We start from the raw sequence: 26,663 nt of genomic DNA, 5'->3' as shown, positions 1-26,663 counted from the left end.
TGACTATATTTAGTGCGTTTTATCCCACACTTTGTCCCAAGACGTTTAGGGCAGCATGCCTCATTCACCCCTCTTCTGTTTATATCAACAGCCCTGAGAGGTCAGTGAAGCTGAGAGAGAGAGACTGGCCCAAGGACACCCAGAAAGCTGCCATGGCAGAGCGGGGATTCAAACCTGGGTCTCCCAGATTCTAGTCCAAGGCTGGCCAAATGTGGCTTGGGAGCCACATGTGGCTTTTTCACAACTATTGTGTGGCTCTTGAAGCCCCCACTGCCCCATCAGCCAGCTTGTAGAAGGCTTTTTTTTTCTTTAAATCCCTCTCCAAACCAAGCCAGCCAGCGGTTTGGAGAATGCATTTAAAGTTAAGGTTGCTTTCTTTCCACCTCAGTTTGCTTTCTTTCCACCTTTCCAATCTATTTGCTTTCTTTCCATTTTTCCTTCCTTCCTGTCTTGCAGCTCTCAAACATCTAATGTTCATGTCACGCAGCTCTCGAACATCTGATGTTTATTCTACGTGGCTCTTATGTTAAGCAAGTTTGGCCATCCCTGTTCCAGTCTGATGCACTAATGCAAAGAAAAGGTAAAGGTAGTCCCCTGTGCAAGCACCAGTCATTTCCAACTCTGGGGTGACGTTGCTTTCACACCATTTTCATGGCAGACTTTTTACGGGGTGGTTTGCCGTTGCCTTCCCCAGTCATCTACACTTTCCCCTCAGCAAGCTGGGTATTATTTTACCCACCTCAGAAAAATGGAAGGCTGAGTCAACCTGAAGCCGGCTACTTGAAACCAGCTTCCACCAGGACAGAACTCAGGTCGTGAGCAGAGAGTTCAGATGGCAGTACTGCAGCTTTACCACTCTGCACCACGGGGCTCTTCTACAAAGTACACAAGGGTTAACTACTTGTTACCTTTTCCACTGGTTTACGTGTCTTCCCATGTTCCCTGAAGCCACAGTGCAGCGGTGAAGAACAGCTTGTTAAAAAAGAAAAAAAGGAGAACCCCAAAGAGCCCAGAGTCACTATTTTGTTTGTCTGTCATTAAAGACAAGAAAGCTGATCAGGAAACCACTGACTGCGTTGGCCAAAGGGACAGAATAAACAAGTGTGGCCTCCAGAGTGTGGCCATCATCCTAGAGAAGAAGGACTTTCCCCCCACAGAATTCCCAGGGGGTCCCCAAAGCCAGCCTTGCTCCTAAACTGCACAAAGAGGGAATGAGAGGAACGGTGTCCTTCCTTATTAGCCTCAGAAGCCCTGCAAGTTGGTATGAAAGGGTGCAGAAAAGAGCAACCAAAATGATTAAAGGGAAGGAACGCCTTCCCTATGAAGAAAGGTGAAAGAGGTCGGAGTTCTTTAGCTTGGAGAAATGACGAATGAAGGGTGAGAAAATTATGCAAGGGACAGGGAAGAGGTTTACAAAATTATGCAAGGGACAGGGAAGGCAGAGAAAGAAGTACTTTCCCCCTTTCTCACAACAGAAGAACTCATGGGCACTCTATGAAATTAATGAGCACTAGGCTTCGAACAGAAAAAAAAGGAAGTACTTCTTCACCCAAAGAGTCATGAACACGTGGAATTCACTGCCCCAGGAACCAGCGGTGGCTACAAGCACAGATCGCTTCAAGAGGGGATTGCATAAACATATGGTGGCTAACAGACACAAGGTATAGACTTAGAGGGAACACTACGGCTAAGGCAGCGATGCTCTGTATTCTTGGTGCCTGGGGGGGGGGCAACAATGGGAGGACTTCTGACCCTGCTGGTGAGCCTCCTGATGGCATGTGGGTTTTGGCTACTGTATGACACAGAGTGTTGGACTGGATGGGCCACTGGCCTGATCCAACATGGCTTCTCGTATGTTCTTATGTGACACAGAGTGTTGGACTGGATGGGCCACTGGCCTGATCCAACATGGCTTCTCTTATGTTCTTATGTGACACAGAGTGTTGGACTGGATGGGCCACTGGCCTGATCCAACATGGCTTCTCGTATGTTCTTATGTGACACAGAGTGTTGGACTGGAGGGGCCATTGGCCTGATCCAACATGGCTTCTCTTATGTTCTTATGTGACACAGAGTGTTGGACTGGAGGGGCCACTGGCCTGATCCAACATGGCTTCTCTGATGTTCTTATGTGACACAGAGTGTTGGACTGGAGGGGCCATTGGCCTGATCCAACATGGCTTCTCTTATGTTCTTATGTGACACAGGGTGTTGGACTGGATGGGCCACTGGCCTGATCCAACATGGCTTCTCTTATGTTCTTATGTGACACAGAGTGTTGGACTGGATGGGCCACTGGCCTGATCCAACATGGCTTCTCGTATGTTCTTAAGAATCTCCAAATCACTAGCCCTCCAAATATTTACACTGGCTCCACCAGCCCTGATATGCCTAACAATATGTCATTTATAACTCAGGAGGAGGAGGAAGGTAAGAAGCAATATTTGCAATACACGGTCACATGGAGACCGTTCTTATCTGACTCCAGGCAGAGAGCAAGAGGCTGCTTGCGCATGCCCGTCCTTCAGGGACTCGATATCAAAAGCCCATCGCTGAAGTTCATACTCAGCACCAATAAGTTTCCATTGTGAACAAGTCAGAACAACTAGGCCAAGGCCGGGGGTGCTAGATTTACCCCAAAAATAGAAGCGGATTATGATGGGGAGGTGACACGTCAAACCTGCCATTTGACGATAAAACAACAATGAATTTTAGCGCACCAAACTGGTTGACAAAAGGCGAAAGCAAAACTTCTAGTTGAACATATGAAGCTGCCTTATACTGAATCAGACCCTCGGTCCATCAAAGTCAGTATTGTCTTCTCAGACTGGCAGCGGCTCTCCAGGGTCTCAAGCTGAGGTTTTTCACACCTATTTGCCTGGACCCTTTTTGGGAGATGCCAGGGATTGAACCTGGGACCTTCTGCTTCCCAAACAGATGCTCTACCAGTAGTAGTACTTTATTCACGGTCATCCGACCAGCTTAATACAAACAAAAACAAAATCATAAAAACAAACCCATCACCTCTTACACAAAATTCCTAACACCAACTATTGCACATATTGTTAAAACTCATAAGCAAGATTTACACTCTCAATTTCCCTCCTTTCCAACTGAGCAACATAACAGAAACGGGCAATCTTAAATGAAACATCAGAATGAGCATCAGACAGGAGGAAGGCAATCTGCTCATCCTCCGGCCTGCCCGCCAAGGACCCAAGAATTGGAGAGATTAATCTTGCCCTCAAGTCGTTGTAATTAGGGCACCGCAAAACGATGTGGAGAGTTGTTTCGACCTCATTGCAATTACAGGGGCACAATCTTTCCAGATATGGGTACCCAGCGTAACGTCCCAAAAGCACCGAAGAGAAGAGTGCGTTGAGTCGTGCTTTTGAGAAAGCTATCCGATATTTTGGGATAGTGATGTTGAAAAGATACCTGGCTGGGGACAGTACTTCGGCTTGCTTCCCTAAGAAAATGTGCGCAGAAAGACTAGCTCTAGCAGATCTCAGTTCAAGCTCAACCAACCTCAGGCGCAAAAGTTCTTTCGCATCCCTCAGTTCCATCATTGCTAGGGACTCAGGGGAGAGATCACAGAGTCTAAAATAATCTAGACACCTTTTCTCCCAAGTTCCCACAAAAGAGTCAGAAAAAATCAGATGGGGAAGGCCACCTGGCTTTGAGAGAACCCTCAGAAAGTAACAAAGGGTATTTAACCACATTGACGTCTCGATGCTCTACCACTGAGCCACTGTCCCTCAAGTTGACTTGAAAAGCCTGCAAATTCCTCTAACCAATAACCCGCTTGTCCAGTGAAGTGTTCTGCTATAATTGTTGGCCCACAACCTGGCCTCATTTTGGGCAGGAGCTCACAGGAGCAGAACTTTGGAACCTCTAAATTTTATTGTGGTCTTTCTTCTAACCCATTGTTCAAACCCCTGTGAGAATTTTGCTGAACTCTTAAGATCTGACAAACTTTCTAATACTTTTCCCCACAAAAAATGGGGAAATAACCAAAACGTATATAAAACATTAGGGTTTGTAGAATCTTTCGGGATCAAGTGCCGTGTTCTACTGGAGAAAGTTTTCCTTCCAGACGTTTCGTTCTCAGCCGCGGAGAACATCCTCAGAGGTATTGCAGCTGAGGATGTTCTCCGCAGCTGAGAACGAAACGTCTGGAAGGAAAACTTTCTCCAGTAGAACACGGCACTTGATCCCGAAAGATTCTACAAACCCTAATGATGTTACCAGCCGTGAAAACCTGAAATCTTTGGTATATAAAGCAGACAGATGGAAATCTTCCTCAATCCACTGTGGCCAGGTAGGAGAAAGTAATTTTTAAAAGCATGACGGGAGACATGTTTGATGAAGACAATTATAATTCAAGAAGCCTTTTAAGGTAGATGCCAAGCTGATATAATTTAGCACCCCTTCTGGGGATGCCAGGGGTGTGTGTGTGGCATATACAAATGAGCTGGGCTAATGAGCTCCAGCACCTCTTTTTCTACAAAATGACCCCTGCTCACAACCATCTTCACAGAAGTCGTCTGAATTCAACGTGCTCCTGAAACTACAGACTCCTCACATCGCTCTAAAGCGCCAGCTACCGGGATGACATTACATAAAACGCAACTATAATTCATTGGCGCTATAATTCTGTGCATCATTTTGACTTGAGGTTGTTTCATTTTCCCTACCAGCGTGCACAACTCTCAACTAGATTCAGAGGATGCAGGCTGGCTAATGCCTGTATTAACGTCCCTGTCTAAAATATAACTACCTGCCATTAATCGACATGAAGCCAAATCTCCTTAACAGGTAAAAACAGACTCTTATCGGGAACTGAGCACGCAACCAGATCAAAACAGGAATCCCTCGCTCACCCTACCTTGCCAGTGCATTAATATGTCTCAGGAGAGGTTTCATTCTTTAAAAAGATCAGTTCGAAAGATCAGTTTAAAAAGATCAGTTTATGCACCACTGTTGAAATCAAGGTGAAAACAAACTATAAAAATCCTCCTTTTCCCTAATGCTCAAGCAGGTCTTTCCCCTACTTGGCTCTCTGACAGGGCAAAGATAAGTTTTCACCCATAGTAGGAGAACCATTCTTGACACTGTGCACCCACAAAACATTATGCCACCATAAAAATGGGTTTGTCGCCAAGGTGCCACACACCTCCTGCTTGGTTTCACAAACAAAGAAGAGCGCACATCTTCAAGCATTATCTAGTCTGAATCAGGTTGCTGCTAAAACTGATCTCTGACCTCATTGTTTTATAGTCTGACCTTTGCACAACTAAGAGAGCAGAATAGTCCTGCAATCCTTTCCCACATGGTAAAAGGAAGATAAATGCCATCTATAATCCCTATTACTGCAGCAAGTGAAACTTAGCAATTGGACAGTATGTGGAAGAACTCCAGTTACCGCTTCACAGTTCAGGCTCCGCAAAGCATTTGATAAAGGAGAAAAGACCAAGCTGTGCAAGTCATTCCCCAGAAACCACATACACACACCTTAAATTCCAGACGGCCGGTGAACGTTCCAGGCAAAGCTCCTGAAACAAGCAACCTAGCACTAGACTTTTTTTTTTTTAAGAGACCGCAATTCAGAGGTACAACAGACTGCCTCCAAATTTGTTCTGTTGCTTCAGACCAGGGGTGGCCAAGCTTGCTTACCGTATGAACATATGAAGCTGCCTTATACTAAATCAGACCCTCGGTCCATCAAAGTCAGTCTTGTCTACTCAGACTGGCAGCGGCTCTCCAGGGTCTCAAGCGGAGGTTTTTCACGTCTACTTGCCTGGACCCTTTTAAGTTGGAGATGCCGGGGATCGAACCTGGGACCTTCTGCTTACCAAGCAGATGCTCTGCCACTGAGCCACACAGAATAAATGTCAGATGTTTGAAAGCCGCAGGGAGGGAGGGAGGGAGGGAGGGAGGGAGGGAGGGAGGGAGGAAGGAAGGAAGGAAGGAAGGAAGGAAGGAAGGAAGGAAGGAAGGAAGGAAGGAAGGAAGGAAGGAAGGAAGGAAGGAAGGAAGGAAGGAAGGAAGGAAGGAAGGAAGGAAGGAAGGAAAATAGGGGCAGTGGAGAGGTTTGGAGCTGGTTTGGAGAATTGATTCAAAGAGACACATGCTTTTTCCAAACCATCTGACGGTGTGAGGAGGGGGGTGGGGTTCAAGAGCCACACAATGTGTGTGAAAGAGCCACATGAGGCTCCTGAGCCACAGTTTGGCCACTCCTGCTTCAGACCAACATGTCTGCCTACCTGGATCTAAACACACGGACAAGTTGATGGACCTTGTTTGTTATCACAGCTAAAGAGCTTAGCTGATGCTTGCGCAAAGCACGTTCCCAAGGCAAAACCATGAAAACTCAGGGCTACATTCTTATCGGACTCCAGTTTCTGAGTCCTTCCTGAATCCTCCCACCTGAATGGGGGCTGGTCAATTCATACTGAATCCTGATTCTCAGGCATGGGGGTGCCCACTCTGTACAGGGATCACAGCGCCTGGGGAGAAGGGACTTTGGCAGAACCCTCAATGCCTGCACAATTGCCACAATGCCTGCAGCTTGGAAATAAACTCCACAGTTCAGTTCTTGGAGTTCACCTACCAAAAGTTCTAAACCGGGGTGGCCAAACTGTGGCTCGGGAGCCACATACCGCTCTTTCACACATGTTGTGGGGCTCTCGAAGCCCCCACTGCCCAGTCAGCTGGCTTGGAGAAGGCATTTCTCTCTTTACAACATATCTCCAAGCTAAGCTAACCAGCAGCTTAGAGCAGGGGCGGCCAATGGTAGCTCTCCAGATGTTTTTTGCCTACAACTGCTGGCTGGGGCTGATGGGAGTTGTAGGCAAAAAACATCTGGAGAGCTACCGTTGGCCACCCCTGGCTTAGATAATGCTTTTCAAGTTAAAGTTGCTTTTTTCCCACCTCTCCCACACACACACACACCCCATCTATCTTCCTTCCTTCCAGCTCTCAAACCTCAAACATTTGGCCAACCCTGTCCTAAACAAAGAATAATGGTTACATTAAAGGGGGGGGGGGGAAGGAGCTCTGGGTGTTGCACACACTTTCACGATTGCTCCTGCAGCTGCTTCTTCCACATGTAACCTGACTGTTAGGTACACTTCTGTGTTTATTGCTTCTACGTTAAGCACGTACAGCATCAACCCCAGCCTCGCTTGGGCAACGTACCAACGCATATTAACAAGGTCCCTCTTTTCCTACTGCCAAGTCACAGCTGGCTTATGGGGTTTTCCAAGGCAAGGGACGTTCAGAAGTGATTTCCCATCGCCTGCCTCCGCGTAGTAACCCTGGAATTCCCTGGCAGCGTCCCATCCAAATACTAGCCAGAGCTGACCCTGCGTAGCTTCTGATATCTGACAAGATCAGGCTGGGCTGGACTATCCAGGTCAGTGCACGAGGTCACTGCTGCGTGTATATTACGGGCACATGTGGCTTGACTCCAGTTTCCACAGAGCAATAGGACCTGTTGTGTAAGGCATGGAGCTGTCCTAGATTTTGGCCTCTTGGAATCATAGCAGGAGAGCAATCCTAAAACAAGTGTACTCAAGATCCATTCAACCCGGCTCACCCCCAGGAAAGCCTTCTTGGGAATATACTGCAACAAGCGTATCTGTGGATTTAGTTTCACATTTTCTCTCTCTCTCTCTCTCAGGTAAAAGAAATGAAGTCTACTTTCTCACCATTTTCTTTCAAACAAAGACACCAGAAAAGGCAATGTGTAACTGCTTTCAGCACTTGGGGTAAATATAAAAAGCCAAGCAAACAGCTATCCTGAAAGAACTTCGTACATCAAAACCAGGCATTCCTTGTTACATTTTTAGACATTGTTTTTAGACATTTTTAGACTAGGTTTGCTCATCCGCTGCTCTTCAACAAAACGCGGCAGGAGTTCAGAATCTTTGCAACACAGATCAGATAAGTTTATTTTTCAATCTCCTCCTACACTGAAATAATCCTCCCCTGTTCATCTCACAGCCCGGAAGAGAAGGTCAACATCTGCCTAGTCAACAACTGGCTACAGGGCCTGGAGGCGCTAAGGCCCCTTTCCTGGTTTTATCCTTTCAGAGATGGGGTGCAATTTTAGTTTGCCTCCTCACGGTGCACCCTGGATAATGTAAAGAACTAGAACTTCTGGATGCCGGACAGTCGTAGGATTTCCTGGCTATGCTACACACATGGAAACCTTTCAGAGACGGGACAAACACAAAGAATAGACAAAAAGAGCCCCTGAAACAAAGCGGAAAACAACACAGGCTGCACACACATGCCACTTCCTGGCAAAGGCTGTATCCTCAATGCTCTTTGCTGGAGGGTTCTGTTTTGCAGTGTCTTCTGACACATGGACATGAATCTCGCCTACTCATGGTGTGCCTCTGGGGTGCCTTGAGTGGCCATCCAAGGGGTGCTTTTCCGGGGGAGCAGTGCATGATGGAAAGGGCAATCCAGTGGCAGCTGTTTTATGGTGACCCTGCATGCAGTTGTCAAGGCAAGAGGGGTTTGGAGGCGGTTTGCCATGCCCGCCTCTGCGTTGCATGACCCGGGTTGTCTCCCATCCAACGTCAGCCCTGCTAAGCTTCCAGGGTCAGGAGGAAGGGAAAGGAGATTGTGAGCCGCTCTGAGACTCTTTGGAGTGGAGGGCGGGATATAAATCCAATATCTTCTTCTTTTTATTTTTATTTATACCCCGCCCAGGCAGGCTCAGGGCGGCTAACAAGACATGGTAAAACCATGATACAAATAAAACAATATATAATATAATTAATAATTTAAACAGTAAAACCAATAAAACAGTATGACATTATAATACAATCAAATAATGTGTAAGATGGCTCGGTGTTATTGATCTTATCAAGAGTTCCGTCTTAAAAAGCTAGCTGGAAGAGGGCAGTTTTGCAGGCCTTACGGAACTGGTTAAGATCCCGTAGGGCCCGCACCTCTTCTGGCACTTGATTCCACCATTGGGGGGGGCCTTTGTAGAGAACGCCTGTTCTCTGGTAGTTTTTAATTTAGTTTCTTTTGGCCCAGGGATTTCGAGAAGATTTTTTGAGCTTGATCGCAGTGCTCTCTGGGGAACATATGGAGAGAGGCGGTCCCTAAGGCAGGCAGGTCCTCGACCATATAGGGCTTTAAAGGTGATGACCAGCGCCTTGTAACGAGTAAGCCCCACAGAATAACAGGGGGCTTGAATTCTGACTCCAAGTGAGAATAAAATACATTCTCAGTAAACCTTCTTAGGATTGTGCCCTTTGGGACCAGATACAAGCACACCATGGGAAAACAAACCACAATGCCAAGCCAGAAGTCCAAACACTGCCTCCCCCCGCCCCCCCGCACACACCCAGGCCCACAACCCAGAACTGTCATCCACATCACCCCTCCTTTGAGAAAGGGGACTATAATTCGGGAGGGAGCCTGGGGAGGACAGGCACTTCAGTGGGATACAATGCTAGTAAGTCTACCCTGCAAAGTATCCATTTTCTCTAGGGCAGGGGTGGCCAAGCTGCAGCATGGAAGCCACGTGCGGCTCTTGAAGCTGCAACACCTCACCGGCCAGCTTGGGGAAGGCGTTTCTCTCTTTAAATCACTTCTCCAAGCCAAGCCAGCCAGCAGCATGGAAAACGCATTTAAAGTTGCTTTCTTTCTACCTCTCTCTCCCCTTTCTATTTGCTTTCCTTCCTTCCCTCAAACATCTGATGTTTATTCTATTGTGGCTCTTACAGTAAGCAAGTGTGGGCCAGCCCCGCTGCAGGGGAACTGATCTCTGTAGTCTGGAGATGAGCTTAAATATCGGGGGATCCCCAGGTTCCAACTGGAGGCAGTGCTCCCTCTAAGAGAGCCACATGGGTGTAGCGGTTAAGTGCATGGACTCTTATCTGGGAGAACCAGGTTTGATTCCCCACTCCTCCACTTGCAGCTGCTGGAATGGCCTTGGGTCAGCCATAGCTCTCTTATCTGGGAGAACCGGGTTTGATTCCCCACTCCTCCACTTGCAGCTGCTGGAATGGCCTTGGGTCAGCCAAAGCTCTCTTATCTGGGAGAACCGGGTTTGATTCCCCACTCCTCCACTTGCACCTGCTGGAACGGCCTTGGGTCAGCCAGAGCTCTCTTATCTGGGAGAACCGGGTTTGATTCCCCACTCCTCCACTTGCAGCTGCTGGAATGGCCTTGGGTCAGCCATAGCTCTCTTATCTGGGAGAACCGGGTTTGATTCCCCACTCCTCCACTTGCACCTGCTGGAATGGCCTTGGGTCAGCCAGAGCTCTCTTATCTGGGAGAACCGGGATTGATTCCCCACTCCTCCACTTGCAGCTGCTGGAATGGCCTTGGGTCAGCCAAAGCGCTCTTATCTGGGAGAACCGGGTTTGATTCCCCACTCCTCCACTTGCACCTGCTGGAATGGCCTTGGGTCAGCCAGAGCTCTCTTATCTGGGAGAACCGGGTTTGATTCCCCACTCCTCCACTTGCACCTGCTGGAACAGCCTTGGGTCAGCCATAGCTCTCTTATCTGGGAGAACCAGGTTTGATTCCCCACTCCTCCACTTGCACCTGCTGGAATGGCCTTGGGTCAGCCAGAGCTCTCTTATCTGGGAGAACCGGGTTTGATTCCCCACTCCTCAGCTTGCACCTGCTGGAATGGCCTTGGGTCAACTATAGCTCTCTTATCTGGGAGAACTGGGTTTCATTCCCCACTCCTCCACTTGCAGCTGCTGGAATGGCCTTGGATCAGCCATAGCTCTCTAATCTGGGAGAACCGGGTTTGATTCCCCCCTCCTCCACTTGCTGCTGCTGGAATGGCCTTGGGTCAGCCAGAGCTCTCTTATCTGGGAGAACCGGGTTTGATTCCCCCCTCCTCCACTTGCTGCTGCTGGAATGGCCTTGGGTCAACTATAGCTCTTGCAGGAGTTGCCCTTGAAAGGGCAGCTGCTTTCAGAGCTCTCAGGCCCACCTATCTCACAAGGTGTCTGTTGTGTGTGTGTGTGGGGGGGGGAAGGTAAAGGAGATTGTGACTGCTCTGAGATTCAGAGTATAGGGCAGGATATAAATCCAATATCTTCTTAGCTGAGTTATCATGAGCTAGCTCACAGATTTTTAGCCTCCGGCTCACACCTTTTTGTCTTAGCTCAGGAAAAATGGCCCCAAAGCACACTAATTTATGCAGCAGCTCCCAACAGTAATGCCAGTAGCTCACAACTTTAATACCACCAGCTCACAAAGTGGAATCGTTGCTCCCAAGACTCTGCACCTTAGAGGGCACATTGCCTGCAGGCCGGCCTCCCCCGGCCTTGCCCCCCAAGACGACCAGCGTTCCCTCTAAGCCGAGTTACTGTGAGCTAGCTCACAGATTTTTAGCCTCCAGCTCACACATTTTGGTCTTAGCTCAGGAAAAATGGCCCTGGAGCACACTAATTTATGCAGCAGCTCACAACAGTAACGCTGGCAGCTCACAACTTTAATACCAGCAGCTCACAAAGTGGAATCTTTGCTCCCAAGACTCTGCAGCTTTGAGGGCACATTGCCTGGAGGCCGGCCTCTCTCGGCCTTGCCCCCCAAGAAGCCCAGCGTTCCCTCTAAGCCCAGTTACTGTGAGCTAGCTCACAGATTTTTAGCTTTCAGCTCACACATTTCTGTCTTAATGCAAGAAAAAGGGCCCCGGAGCACACTAATTTATGCAGCAGCTCACAACAGTAATACCAGCAGCTCACAGAGTGGAATCTTTGCTCCCAAGTCTCTGCAGCTTAGAGGGCACATTGCCTGGAGGCCGGCCTCCCCCGGCCTTGCCCCCCAAGACGACCAGCATTCCCTCTAAGCCCAGTTAGTGTGAGCTTGCGCACAGATTTTTAGCTTTCAGCTCACACATTTTTGTCTTAATTCAAGAAAAGGGGCCCCAGAGCACACTAATTTGTGCAGCAGCTCACAACAGTAATGTCAGTAGCCCACAACTTTAATACCAGCAGCTCACAAAGTGGAATCTTTGCTCCCAAGACTCTGCAGCTTAGCTTTCAGCTCACACATTTTTGTCTTAATTCAAGAAAAATGGCCCCAGAGTAGCTCACAACAGTAATGCCAGCAGCTCACAAAGTGGAATCGTTGCTCCCAAGACTCTGCAGCTTAGAGGGCCCATGGCCTGCCGAGTTAGTGTGAGCTTGCTCACAGATTTCCAGCCTCCAGCTCACACATTTTGGTCTTAGCTCAGGGAAAATGGCCAAAGAGTACACTAATTTATGCAGCAGCTCACAACAGTAATGCCAGCAGCTCACAGAGTGGAATCTTTGCTCCCAAGACTCTGCAGCTTAGAGGGCCCATGGCCTGCCGAGTCAGTGCGAGCTGGCTCACACATTTCCAGCCTCCAGCTCACACCTTTTTGCCCAAGCTCAGGGGAAATGGCCCCAGAGCACACTATTTTATGCAGCAGCTCACAACAGTAATGCCAGCAGCTCACAGAGTGGAATCTTTGCTCCCAAGACTCTGCAGCTTAGAGGGCACATTGCCTGGACGCCGGCCTCCCTCGGACTTGCTCCCAAGAAGACCAGCGTTCCCTCTAAGCCGAGTTACTGTGAGCTAGCTCACAGATTTTTAGCCTCCAGCTCACACCTTCTTGCCCAAGCTCAGGGGAAATGGCCCCAGAGCACACTATTTTACGCAGCAGCTCACAACAGTAATGCCAGCAGCTCACAGAGTGGAATCTTTGCTCCCAAGACTCTGCAGCTTAGAGGGCCCATTGCCTGCCGAGTTAGTGCGAGCTTGCTCACAGATTTCCAGCCTCCAGCTCACACATTTTGGTCTTAGCTCAGGGAAAATGGCCAAAGAGCACACTATTTTATGCAGCAGCTCACAACAGTAATGCCAGCAGCTCACAAAGGGGAATCGTTGCTCCCAAGACTCTGCAGCTTAGAGGGCCCATTGCCTGCCGAGTCAGTGCGAGCTGGCTCACAGATTTCCAGCTTCCAGCTCACACCTTCTTGCCCAAGCTCAGGGGAAACGCCCCCAGAGCACACTATTTTATGCAGCAGCTCACAACAGCAATGCCAGCAGCTCACAGAGTGGAATCTTTGCTCCCAAGACTCTGCAGCTTAGAGGGCCCATTGCCTGCCGAGTCAGTGCGAGCTGGCTCACAGATTTCCAGCTTCCAGCTCACACCTTCTTGCCCAAGCTCAGGGGAAACGCCCCCAGAGCACACTATTTTATGCAGCAGCTCACAACAGCAATGCCAGCAGCTCACAGAGTGGAATCTTTGCTCCCAAGACTCTGCAGCTTAGAGGGCCCATGGCCTGCCGAGTCAGTGCGAGCTGGCTCACACATTTCCAGCCTCCAGCTCACCCCTTCTTGCCCAAGCTCAGGGGAGGCGGCCCCGGAGCGCCGTAACGGGCGCAGGAGCTCCCCGCTCGAAGGCCAGCGGCTGCCCCGAGGAGGCCTCACCTGTAGGCCAGGCTCATGCACTCGAAGAGCCTGGTGAGGGAGGCGTCGATGTTGAGCCGGCCGCCCCCTCCGCCGCCGCCCCCCTGGCCGCCGCCGCCGCCCCCTTCGCCGCCCCGCTCGGCCGCCGCCCCGAAGCGGTAGGTCTGGCACGTCTGCTCGTTGACGGTGTCGAAGTCGTAGCCCTTCTTGGGCGGGTGCTCGCTGTGCGGCGACGACACCATGAAGTGGCCCGAGTGGATGATCTGCGCCGGCCGCGCCCGGGCCCCTCGCAGCCGCCCCCCGCGCCGCCCGCCTCGCCCGCCCCCCGCCGCCGCCGCCTCCTCAGCCTCCTCCGCCGAGTCGTCCGACGAAGAGTCCTCCTCAGGCGCGGCGCGGCGGGCCAACGGCGGCACCGCCAGAGACCCCCGGCTGCTGCCCGGGAAGCGGCCCGCACGCATGAAGACGTCGGCCGCCATCGGCCCTGCCCCGCTCCCCCGGCCGCCGCCGCCGCTTCCCGCGACTCTGAGGCCGCGCAGGCCCCGCCACACCCCGCCAGGAGGCGGGCCTAGCTGAGGAGGAAGGAGCGCCGCCCTCGCCTGACTGGCTGGCCCAGGGGCTCCCTCAGCCACGCCTCCTCCTCCTCGGCCTGAGGGGGCTCAACGGTCGGGCGGAGGGTTGCCAATCCCCAGGCGGGGGCAGGGGATCCCCCGGTTTGGAGGCCTTCCCCCGCTTCAGGGTCGTCAGAAAGCGGGGGGAGGGGAGGGAAGTGTCTACTGGGAACCCCATTATTCCCTATGGAGATTTATTCCCATAGAAAATCATGGAGAATTGAGCCACGGGTATCCGGGGCTCTGGGGAGGGGGGTGTTTTTTGGGGTAGAGGCACCAAATTTTCAGTATAGCATCTAGTGCCTCTCCCCAAAATACCCCCCAAGTTTCAAAAGGTTTGGACCAGGGGGTCCAATTCTGTGAGCCCCGAAAGAAGGTGCCCCTATCCTTCATTATTTCCTATGGAAGGAAGGCATTTAAAAGGTGTGCTGTCCCTTTAAATGTGATGGCCAGAACTCCCTTGAAGTTCAATTATGCTTGTCACACCCTTGCTCTTGGCTCCGCCCCAGTGTCTCCTGGCTCCACCCCCAAAGTCCCCAGATATTTCTTGAATTGGAGTTGGCAACCCTAGGGGGGAAATGTCTGCTGGGAACTCTATTATTCCCTATGGAGAGTTATTCCCATAGAAAATCATGGAGAATTGAGCCACGGGTATCCAGGGCTCTGGGGAGGGGGGTGTTTTTGGGGGGTAGAGGCACCAAATTTTCAGTATAGCATCTAGTGCCTCCCCCCAAAATACCCCCCAAGTTTCAAAAAGTTTGGACCAGGGGGTCCAATTCTATGAGCCCCAAAAGAAGGTGCCCCTCTCCTTCATTATTTCCTATGGAAGGAAGGCATTGAAAAGGTGTGCCGTCCCTTTAAATATGATGGCCAGAACTCCCTTTGGAGTTAATAATAATAATAATACATTTTATTTATATCCCACCCTCCCCGCCGAGGCAGGCTCAGGGCGGCTAACAGCATCGGTCAATATAACAGATTATACAATAATTTAAACAATTAATTAAAATTCTAAAAACAGTAAAACAATAAAATTAACTGTCACAGCCTTGATCTTGGCTCCACCCCTAATGTCTCCTGGCTCCACCTCCAAAGTCTCCTGGCTCCACCCCCAAAGTCTCCAGATATTTCTTGAATTGGACTTGGCAACCCTAGTCGGACTGGGATCTGGGAAAGTCGGGTGTGAATCCCCGCTGGGGCCTGCCGGACTTGGCCCAGTCGCACAAGCATGACCTGCCCCACAGGACTGTTGTGCCAAGTTTAGAGTCCAGTCAGGCACCTTGAATACTGGGGGTAGCCAAACTCGCTTCATGCAAGAATCACATTATAGGGGTAGCCAACGGTAGCGCTCCAGATGGTTTTTGCCTACAGCTCCCATCAGCCCTAGCCAGCATGGCCAATGGCTGGGGCTTATGGGAGTTGTAGGCAAAAAGACATCTGGAGAGCTACCGTTAGCCACCCCTGATTAGAATAAACGTCAGATGTTGAGAGCTGCAAGACATGAGTGTTGGATGTTCGAGAGCAGGAAGACGAGGGAGGGATGCAAATAGATGGAGGGGAGGGCAGGAGGGAGAAGAGGTGGAAAGAAAGCCACTTAAAACTCCGAATGTATTCTGCAAGCCGCTGGCTGGCTTGGTTTAGAGAAGTGATGTAAAGAGAGAAATTGGGAGGGGTTGCAAACACAGAAGACAGAAACAGGATGACCTTGACAGGCTGGGAAACTGGGCTAAAACCAATAAAATTAATTTTAACAGGGATAAATGTAAAGTTCTGCAATTAGGTAGGAAAAATCCAATGCATGGTTATAGGATGGGGGAGACTTGTCTTAGCGGTAGTATGTGCGAAAAGGATCTAGAGGTCTTAGTGGATCATATGCTGAACATGAGTCAACAGTGTGATGCGGTGGCTAAAAAGGCAAATGCAATTTTGGGCTGTATCAACAGAAGGTAAAAGGTAAGAAGGACTCCTTTAAGCAGTGGAAAGCTAGTCCAAGTGAGAATAAAAGGGAACACAGGCAGTGGCAAATCAAATGCAAGACTGTGATCAGGCAGCCAAAAAGGGACTATGAGGAGCATATTGCAAAAAACATAAAGACCAACAATAAAAATTTCTTCAAAAATATTAGAAGCAGGAAACCAGGCAGGGAGGCAGTGGGGCCCTTGGATGACCAAGGGGTCAAAGGATTACTGAAGGAGGATAGGGAAATGGCTGAGAAGCTGAATGCATTTTTTGCCTCCGTCTTCACTGTGGAAGATAAGAAGTGTTTGCCTGCTCCAGAACCACTTATATTGGAAGGGGTGTTGAAAGGCCTGAGTCAGATTGAGGTGACAAGAGAGGAGGTCCTACAACTGATAGACGAATTAAAAACTAATGTCACCAGGTCCGGATGGCATACATCCAAGAGTTCTGAAAGAACTCAAAAGTTGAACTTGTGGATCTTCTGATTCTATGCCTTCTCCAAGCCAGCCAACTGGGTGGTGGGGGCTTTAAGAGCGGCACAATATGTGTAAAAGAGCCACATGTGGCTCCTGAGCCGCAGTTTGGCCACCCCTGTTTAAGACCAACAAAGTTTGATTCAAGGTATAAGCCAGGGGTGGCCAAATTGTGGCTTGGGAGCCACATGTGGCTCCTTCACACACATTGTGTGACTCTCAGGGCCCTTGTTGCCCCAAATTCTGTCATTTCTCTCTTCAAATCATTCCCTCCCTCCCCAGTTCAAGTTTTATTGGAAAATAGTTACAGAATTAACACACATCTTCAAATCACTTCTCCAGTCAGCTTGGGAGAAAATGCATTTAAAGTTGCTTTCTTTCTACGTGTCCTTCCCTCCCCCGTCCATTTGCCTGCCTCCCCTGCTCTCAAACATCAGACATTCGTGTCTTGCGGCTCTCAAGACATCTGACGTTTATTCCAAGTGGCTCTTATGTTAAGCAAGTTTGGCCACCCCAGTGTGAAGCAACAAAGCAAAGTGTGAGCCCAGGCAGACAACAAAGTTTTATTCTGGGTGTAAGCTTTCATGTGCATGTATCTGAAAAAGTGTGTGTGTGTGTGTGCACTGCAGACACAGAATAAAACTTATACCCAGAATTAAACTTTGTTCTTCCAAGTTTTGTTCCATTCCTAACTGGCATCTGACCAATGGAGTTTTGACTTTCAAAAGCTGTGACACCCCCAAATTCTTGTTGGCCTCTGAGGAGCAACGGGACTGGAATCGGACTGTTCCACCGCAGACCAACACAATTTCCTCTAAAATTGTCTTCCAGGATATCTAGTGTGGTGTTGCAACTTTATTTATTTACATTATTAAGAGTCCCCCTTCCTCTCTGAAACTCAGTGCAGATTAGAATAAGTGTAAGGCTGTCTGATAGACAGTTGGATTGTTAAAATCTGGAAAATGACCATAGAATCAGAGTTGGAAGGGACCTCCAGGGTCATCTAGTCCAACCCCCTGCACAATGCAGGAAACTCACATACACCTCCCCCTAAATTCACAGGATCTTCATTGCTGTCAGATGGCCATCTAGCCTCTGTTGGAAAACCTCCAAGGAAGGAGAGCCTGCCACCTCCTGAGTTGGAAGGGACCCCCCCAGAGTCATCTGGTCCAACCCCCTGCACAATGCAGGAAACTCACAAACACCTCCCCCTAAATTCACAGGATCTTCATTGCTGTCAGATGGCCATCTGGCCTGTTTAAAAACTTCCACCACCTCCCGAGGAAGTCTGTCCCACTGAAGAACCGCTCTAATGGTCAGGAAGTTCTTATTTCTAATGTTGAGCGGGAAGCTTTTGATTTAATTTCAACCCATTGGTTCTGGCTCTACCTTCTGGGGCCACAGAAAACAATTTCACACCATCCTCTATAGGACAGCCCTTCAAGTACTTGAAGGTGGATCATATCACCTCTCAGCCAGACCCCTCGCCATCTTCATCGCCCTCCTCTGGACCCGTTCCAGCTTGTCTATATCCTTCTTAAAATGTTCAACTAGATATCCTAGAAGATTCTTCCATTTCCATAAGTAAATATTCACACACACTTTTGAACGAATGCCATCAAAAATAAAAAGATTATCCAGACAGTAGTTGTGTTGTGATTTTTAATTTTTTTTTTTAAAATGAAACCATTGTACATTGTACAAACCATAGCTACTGATGGGAATAAATAAATGGAAAAAAAATTATACTGCTGTACAACACACACAAAATCATTAAGATGGAAAACGATTAGGTATTTAAAAAAAAAACCCACATAATTCTTTACACCTTCTAGCAGGCCTTTCGATATAAAGAACATTCCAAAATATGACGTTTTTGCATGAAGCTACTCAAAGCCATAATTTTCTGCTGCCTCACGAACTGGTGGATGCTGTTTTGTTAAGTGCCAGCACTTTTTGGAATGTTTAATAACTACTTTCCCCAAGCAAAAGAAAAGAAATCGCCTTCAGTTTACAGTTCTGCTTGTGTTTGGCTGAGTAAATTGCTCGTTTGGAAAGCCTCCTTCCTCACCCCCACCCCCTTGGCCCCCACCCCACAAAGGTCTGTTCCCTTGCTAGCTTATTATGTCTAAGATTTTAGTAATCTGAGAGGTTCAAATGCGGAGCTTGTAGATAAGGAAGCACTTCTTGATATTTGCACTATTTCTAAAAACACCGGGGTGCAAAGCAAAGCACCAGGCTCGGCTGCTCCGTGCCCTCCTGCGACAGGCGCACCCCCGTCCGGCTGCCTGCATCTGTGATCAGCGCAACAACTCCCAGTCACTTTGACGCAAGATTTCCGTAACCCCTCCCCTCCGCCCTTCACTGCTTTCAATAACTCCCTCCACCCCCTAAAAGTTCATAAAACCCATTCTTCTAAGTAAAGATAGCTCTGTGCCAAGGAGCTGGGATCCAGTACCAAGCCTCAAGTATTGTGGATCCTTTCCTCGCTGGCTGGATCTCTCATGCGATCGCTTCCAAGCTTTAAACAACAATAACAAAAACCTAACTGCACATCCAAATGGCCTATCAGTGTTGCCAGGCACTTTAAAGAAAGACTAATAACAGTCTTGTACACAATTTTGAATTTCTGCACACCAGGTAATGTCAAGATTCTTCCCTCTCCCTCCCTTTGTGTCAAAAAGGGTACAGGCAGACACTAAGGGGGGGGGGGGTCGAAGGAATCGAATTCTGTCTGCTTTTTTGACTCAACTACCTGTTGTAGAGAGAAGATTTCAATATCTAGAATTCTGAACAAGCTGCAAATTTAAGTGTTGCTACTTACAAAGTGAAGCCGCTAAATGTTGTGATTCTGCTAAGGTGGGGGGGGGGTTGTTGAGCCACAGAATAGCAAGAAGATGGCACCACCCATTCAAGCACACTGCTCTGCAACTTCCATTTATTTTAGGAGTTCAGCTGCAGGGCTCCGTTCACACATGAGTAAGGATCCCACAGCAGGAGCAGCAGTCTTTGTGAATGGCACCGTGTCAGTGTCAGTAAATGCCAATACATGTTTCTACCTAATGAAAAATTTGAGGTATTTTAGTGCTATTTATATTCTTTTTTTTTATTTATTAAGTACAGGGTTCAGCTTTAAAATCAAAACACTTGTCTACTCCCTTGGAAATCGGTAAAAAACACAAGAACACAGAACCACAAAGCTGCATCTACGGACGTGAACTACCAGGGTGCGACGACGTATCAACAGTGGCTTCAGAGTGATGGACAGTGCTGATCGATTAAAACTACATAATTACAATTTTCTTTCTTAAATTTCAAAAATATATTTGTCTATTTCATAGATCAGCCAACGCATTTTTTTTTGTAAAAAAAAAAAAGAGAAAAATCGAATCAAACATGGGTGCTAATTGTCCACACTGATTGCCGTTTAATCAGTCGTCACCCACGTTTTTCAAGAAGATACACAATTCGAGAGGGAAGGAAAAAAATCAGTTTACAGATTATGTATATTGTGCAAACCTGTATTTATAGAGGAATCTTTGCAAGGTTCATAAACTGCGATTCAGAGCCAGTTCTTAAAATTCATAATTTGCTTCAATACTTACCCAAATCAGTGCTAATTTAAGTAAACAGCAAAACACATTCATTTGAATAGACCAGTTTGTTTCAAGAGACTGTTACACAGCTAGAGGATGGAAACCCACCAGGAAAGCCTCCTGGACAAGCTGTATTTATGCCAAGTCCCCATACATGCCTGCAGGGACATGTATTAAGTTTTACAGTGGCTCAAATGCTGTACTTAAAAAAAATCTTCGCTGGGTAAACCACATGGTTTGTCTCTAAACTGCAAGAGTGAAAATGTCCTCCTGATTTCTTCTTACAATATCTCCGTGTTAGAACAGTAAGCACCAGGATATAAAAATTGAAGGAAAAAATACCTAAAGCTTCCTATATGGCATTGTAGAAACATAGGCCACTTTGCAAGAGATGAGGGGGAAGGGGGGGGAACCCACATTTTAAAAATGAGCACTGGCTTATTTTGGAACACAAGGCACACACAAAAAAAAGAGGAGAGAGAGAAAGAGAGAGTGAAAGAAAGAAAAGAAAGCAGACACCAAACCAGAACAATGAACTTCACATGAATAGATAATACCTGACCTGTACCATCCTTAAATATCTTATAATGTTAAATAGAAAAATGGAAAAAAAAATACAGCAGCAACATAATTGTAATTCTGACGTTAGAAACAGTGCGTAGACCCCTCCTGAGTTGTTCACTCCAACCATTTCAGAGACAGTAAATTAAAAATCTTAACATTTCATTTCACAGGAAAGAAAGTTCAGTGTCTGAAGCCTTTTGCTTGGTTTTCTTGGATTTTTGCTTGGTAACTTGAAAAGTTTATTGGAGTCCTGTCTTCCTCCAAGACAAGATACTTAAGTATGGTTGTTCTATAATTTAGCCCACTGATGTACTTTATGTAAAAACTGGCCAGGGGGGGAAATCTAGAGTTTATATTTCATCAACGTTTTGTTGAGAGGGAGCCTCTACTTTCATCTTTTTAGAAGGTGGAACTCCTTCAGAGTCCTGAACAGATAAAAAGAAAAGAAAAGGAGAATTAGCATCAACATTAAATAAAATCAACAACAAACTCTTATTTCTACAGAGGCACAAAGTATTCCCAGATAGTAAACGTTATGCCACAAAGCAGTTTTCCCTGAAGTTGCTCTCTTAGTCAATCATAACTTATTTCCCTTCACAGTTCTTCCATTTACACAAAGAGAAAACTGCTTCTAGATATGAAACTTACTGGCTTCCAAATAAAGGTTGTATTACCATGCATCCCTAAAAAAAAATCACTTATACCAAAGATAACCCAAGTTACCTTTCCCTACACAACACACATTAAAGACATGACAGAAAGTCTCTTGAAACTTGTGGATTAGTCAGACCTAAGTGCAATTTGCTGACACTTGGCTTCCAACAGATGCAAGGAACAAACGTGGTTTCCACTAGAAACAGCAGCAGTATCTTTAAAGCAGGGGTGCGGAATCTCTTTTCTGCCAAGGGCCATTTGGATATTTATAACATCATTTGCGGGCCACACAAAATTATCAACTTAAAAAACAGTGCTCCACCGAGGGAGAATGATTTAGCCTGGCAAAATTAAAGCAAATAATTGTTTTTCTATTGAAGTCGTGGGGGTGAGCCTAATTTGGCACACCTACCTCCCTGGCCTGCCGAGGGAGGGGGTCCAGGGCTTTTATTTTTGTAGAAAAAGCCCAGCAGGAACTCATTAGCATATTAGATCACATCCCCTATATTAGCATATTAGGACACACTCATTAGCATATTAGGACACACCATCTGGGATAATCAAGTGCAAATTGAACTGGTGGTAGCTGGCTCCCATCCCTCACCCCTGCCACCCCTCCCTCCCTCCCTTCTTGTGGAAACTGCAGCTGCTCCCTGTGGCCTTTAAAAGGCACCCATATACCCCAGCAGCAGTTCTTCACAATGCCCACTACTCAGGCTCCATAGGGAGAAAGAAAGAGAGGAAGGAAGGAACAGAAATAAAGAAATGGGGGAAAGAAAGGGGAATGAAATAGAGGGAAGAAAGGATAATAAACAGAAATAAAGAAATGGGGGAAGAAAGGGAAAGAAAGGGAAAAGGGGGGAGAAGAAATGGAAAGAAAGCAAAATAAAATGGGGAAGAAAGGGTAATAAAGGAAAAGAAAGAAAGAAAGAAAGAAAGAAAGAAAGAAAGAAAGAAAGAAAGAAAGAAAGAAAGAAAGAAAGAAAGAAAGAAAGAAAGAAAGAAAGAAAGAAAGAAAGAAAGGAAGGAAGGAAGGAAGGAAGGAAGGAAGGAAGGAAGGAAGGAAGGAAGGAAGGAGGGAAGGAGGGAAGGAGGGAAGGAAGGAAGGAAGGAAGGAAGGAAGGAAGGAAGGAAGGAAGGAAGGAAGGAAGGAAGGAAGGAAGGGTAATAAAGGAAAAGAAAGAAAGAAAGAAAGAAAGAAAGAAAGAAAGAAAGAAAGAAAGAAAGAAAGAAAGAAAGAAAGAAAGAAAGGAAGGAAGGAAGGAAGGAAGGAAGGAGGGAAGGAGGGAGGGAGGAAGGAAGGAAGGAAGGAAGGAAGGAAGGAAGGAAGGAAGGAAGGAAGGAAGGAAGGAAGGAAGGAAGGAAGGAAGGAAGGAAGGAAGGAAGGAAGGAAGGAGAAGACAGAAATGGGAGGAAGAAAGCAAAAGAAAGGGGGAAGAAAGAGGAATTAAGGGAAACAAAGAAATGGGGGGAAGAAATAGAACAAAAGGGAAATAAAGAAGCGGAAACGTACCTGAACTGTGACAGTGACTTTTCCAGGCCCCACAGCCAGCCCCAGGGAGGCTGCCGTGCAGCGTGGCTGGGCCCTGCAATCCCTGCTGGCCAGCCGGGCCCCAGGAAGGCTGCCACATGTCTCAGCTTGGCCCAGCAATCCCTGAGGGCCAGACCAAGTGATCCCAAGGGTTGTTTACGGCCCTCGAGCCTGACGTTCCCCACCCCTGCTTTAAAGTGACAGGCAACAGCCCTGGACCAAGAGCATCTGCTCTCATGATCTTCCTTAAACTAGAAAAGAACCAGCAGCCAAGTCCGCCTTTCTGTCTTGTGACGGGGGTTTCAAATGGAAAGAATGCACAACCCCAAACTCAAACTACGTGGGGGTCTCTTTCCTGTTTGTTGACATGTGCCCATATCAGTCCAAGCATAAGTTAAAGGGCCATCTAGGCTTTCACAACAAGAGCCAGATAAAATACTTTTAACACTTCAAGTGTTCACTCTAAGTTGAGTTAGTGTGAACTAGCTCACAATTTTTTAGCCTCCAGCTCACACAGTTCTGCTTTACCTCAGGACTGATGGCCCCAGAGCAAACCAATTCGTGCAGTAGCTCACGACTTTAATGCCAGTAGCTCAAGAAGTAGAATTTTTGCTTGCAAGACTCCACAGCTTAGAGGAAGCATTGGTTTGAATGAAGGACTGTTTGCTGTGCAGACCACCCAACAATTGCAGTGACTGACTGACTGTGCCAAGGCAGAAATGTGTCAAGCATTAACACAAACAGCAAACATGAGAAAACACCAAAGGCTTCGTTGGAAGTTGGTAAACTTGGTACTAACTGCTGACAATGCCTCCCCCCCCTCCCCATTTTTGTTTGAAGTTGCCATCTGTTTTTAAGAGACTGGCATAGCGACCCTTTCTAAATTACCTGAGAGTTTTTAGATGTCTCTGTGGCGACGTCGTTTTCTGCCAGCGGCTGAGTTTCCACTTTCTCTGAACTATTCATGGAATTTTCCAATGAAGATTGTGAATTCTGTTCATCGGATGCATCTGAAAAAAGTTTACCGGCAAATTGCACAGAGTATATACACGCACCGGGTTTTTTATCCAATAGTAATTGCACAATGATATTCACTAGAACAGAGCCTGAAACATTCAGCAAACAGGGAGATCTGGCACGAGGGCTTCAGTAAGACCCAGTTGGGCAGCTGCGTTGATCTGAAGTAACAGAACAAAGCTGTAGTCCAGCAGCCCCTTTAAGAGCAACGAAGTTTTATTCAGAATGGAAGCTTTTGTACTATTTTACATGCTTAACCACTGCCCACCAGCTATATGCAGCACTGCTCACTGTACCCCCATTTCATCATCTGATGAAGTGTACATCAACATGAAAGCTGACATTCTGAATAAAATTTTGTTGGTCTTAAAGGTGCTACTGGACTCCAACTTTGTTCTAGGCCAGGGCCTCAGTAAGTTAGATACAGGCTGAAAGCTGGACAGCTTTTTGTTCAGGCCACTAGAGGGAGGCATGGCAACAAAGATATACAAAAGGTAGAACATCGAGTCTTGCTAACGTAAAAGACCGGAGTAACTGGGGTGAAGTCATCTGGGAAAGGTAGGCAGCAAGCAGCCCATGATCTGGGAAGACACCAAATGCTAAAGCGGAACAAGTTTTATGTCCAGAAGAACAAAGGGAGTGTTTCTCAATATCTAAGATCCTCTGTTTCAGGATTCTGAATGCCTGCGTTTCACTTAGCATATAGAGGTTGTCCAAGGGTACGCCCATGGAATGTATTTTTTTCTGGATCTGACTATACCAAGTGGAATCAAACCTATTCTGTCTAATTTCTATGGATTACCTGAAGCAAAATTAGGTTTTTTTCTACTACCTGACCAATGTCCCCATATCACAAGCCTGGTTGCAAAGTACCTTTTGGCTGCCATAACAATCAGGGAGCAAAAGACTAGCTCCCCTTCTTGGTGTCTGACTGGTTTTTATAGCTGAAACTCCATGTAAATTTGCTATGCTGTACTTTTTATTTCTATGCCAATAAAGGTATTTTGATTGGATTGGATATACAAAAGGTAACCTCTGCAAGCATTTGAGGAAGATTTATGCAGAGTGGGCAGCCTACAGGAGACGGGCTGTGGGGGGTGGGGAGAAGCAATGCGAGACAGCAAAGATACCCCCCAAAAATAATTACAAAGCTAAAAAAAGTATGACCACAAATTCACAGAAATGGCTAGTTTATTCTGGTATCTACAGAATGGCTTCTGGAATAATAATAGTGTTTCACAGAAAACAGACTTCATAAGAATGCTGACAGATTTAGGTAGGTGGCCATCTTGGTCTGAAGCAACAGAACAAAATTTGAGTCCAGTGGCACCTTTAATTAAGTAATTTATTATATTTGATTTATAGCCCGCCCTTTCCCAAATGGGCTCTGAGCGGGTAACAACAATCAATTAAGACCCACACAGTTTTATTCAAAGTATTCAAAGTATAAGCTGGGAGAACCAGGTTTGATCCCCACTCCTCCACTTGCAGCTGCTGGAATGGCCTTGGGTCAGCCTTAGCTCTTGCAGAGTTGTCATTGAAAAGGCAGCTTCTGTGAGAGCTCTCTTAGCCCCACCCACCTCACAGGGTGTTTGTTGTGAGGGAGGAGGGTAAAGGAGATTGTGAGCCGCTCTGAGATTTAGAGTGGTGGGCAGGATATAAATCCAAAAAGGGGAGGGACTGTGGCTCAGTGGTAGAGCATCTGCTTGGGAAGCAGAAGGTCCCAGGTTCAATCCCTGGCATCTCCAAAAAAGGGTCCAGGCAAATAGGTGTGAAAAACCTCAGCTTGAGACCTTGGAGAGCTGCTGCCAGTCTGAGAAGACAATACTGACTTTGATGGACCAAAGGTCTGATTCAGTATAAGGTAGCTTCGTATGTTCATGTGCACGTATTTGAAGTGTGAGTGCACACAAAAGCTTATACCATGAATAAAACTTTGTGGGTCTTACCGGTGTCACTGGACTCAAACTTCGTTCATAAGAATGTCATTAATACAACTGCACCAAATGCATTCTCTTCAACTGGATCCACCATTCAAAAAACCTTTCTTAATACCAAACAAAGGGTTCTGCATCTACTGCCTGAAACACAGTAAAGGCAAGAGAGAACCCAAGAAGCAGCTAGGCAGAAGAGGGCCTTAATGCATTTCTGCACTGAAGCCCCAATTATCTTTCAATGATCGGAGACAAGGAGATAAAGAACATAAGAGAAGCCATGTTGGATCAGGCCAATGGCCCATCCAGTCCAACACTGTGTCACACAGTGGCCAAAAAAATTATATATATATATATACATACACACACACATATATATACACACTGTGGCTAATAGCCACTGATGGACCTCTACTCCATATTTTTATCTAACCCGCTCTTGAAGCTGTCTATGCTTGTAGCCGCCACCACCTCCTGTGGCAGTGAATTCCATATGTTAATCACCCTTTGGGTGAAGAAGGACTTCCTTTTATCCGTTTTAACCTGACTGCTCAGCAATTTCATCGAATGCCCACGAGTTCTTGTATTGTGAGAAAGGGAGAAAAGTACTTCTTTCTCTACTTTCTCCAACCCATGCATTATCTTGTAAACCTCTATCATGTCACCCTGCAGTCGACGTTTCTCCAAGCTAGAGAGCCCCAAGCATTTTAACCTTTCTTCACAGGGAAAGTGTTCCACCCTTTAATCATTCTAGTTGCCCTTTTCTGGACTTTTTCCAATGCTATAATATCCTTTTTGAGGTGTGGTGACCAGAATTGCACACAGTATTCCAAATGAGACCGCACCATCGATTTATACAGGGGCATTAAGAAGATATTGGATTTATATCCCACCCTATA

General features: G+C 47.1%; 2 protein-coding genes across 2 annotated transcripts in view; both read right to left on the bottom strand.

Moving 5' to 3' along the window:
• Positions 1 to 13,904, bottom strand: part of MLXIP (MLX interacting protein) — a 76,682-nt gene extending 62,778 nt beyond the window's left edge. Inside the window, exon 1 of the mRNA XM_060249167.1 lies at positions 13,450 to 13,904. Coding sequence (XP_060105150.1) covers positions 13,450 to 13,904 — 455 coding nt within the window. The remainder of the gene's footprint in view (positions 1 to 13,449) is intronic.
• A 5,649-nt stretch (positions 13,905 to 19,553) lies between these two features.
• BCL7A (BAF chromatin remodeling complex subunit BCL7A) overlaps positions 19,554 to 26,663 on the bottom strand; it is a 41,789-nt gene continuing 34,679 nt past the window's right edge. The window contains exons 5-6 of the mRNA XM_060249439.1: positions 23,702 to 23,823; positions 19,554 to 21,053 (exon numbers count right to left, since the gene is read on the bottom strand). Of these exons, the coding sequence (XP_060105422.1) occupies positions 20,979 to 21,053; positions 23,702 to 23,823 (197 nt within the window). The 3' untranslated portion in view covers positions 19,554 to 20,978. The remainder of the gene's footprint in view (positions 21,054 to 23,701; positions 23,824 to 26,663) is intronic.

The sequence above is a fragment of the Heteronotia binoei genome, chromosome 11, assembly GCF_032191835.1.
Source record: "Heteronotia binoei isolate CCM8104 ecotype False Entrance Well chromosome 11, APGP_CSIRO_Hbin_v1, whole genome shotgun sequence".
Taxonomy (NCBI): domain Eukaryota; kingdom Metazoa; phylum Chordata; class Lepidosauria; order Squamata; family Gekkonidae; genus Heteronotia; species Heteronotia binoei.
This window is presented reverse-complemented; position numbering and strand designations above follow the sequence as displayed.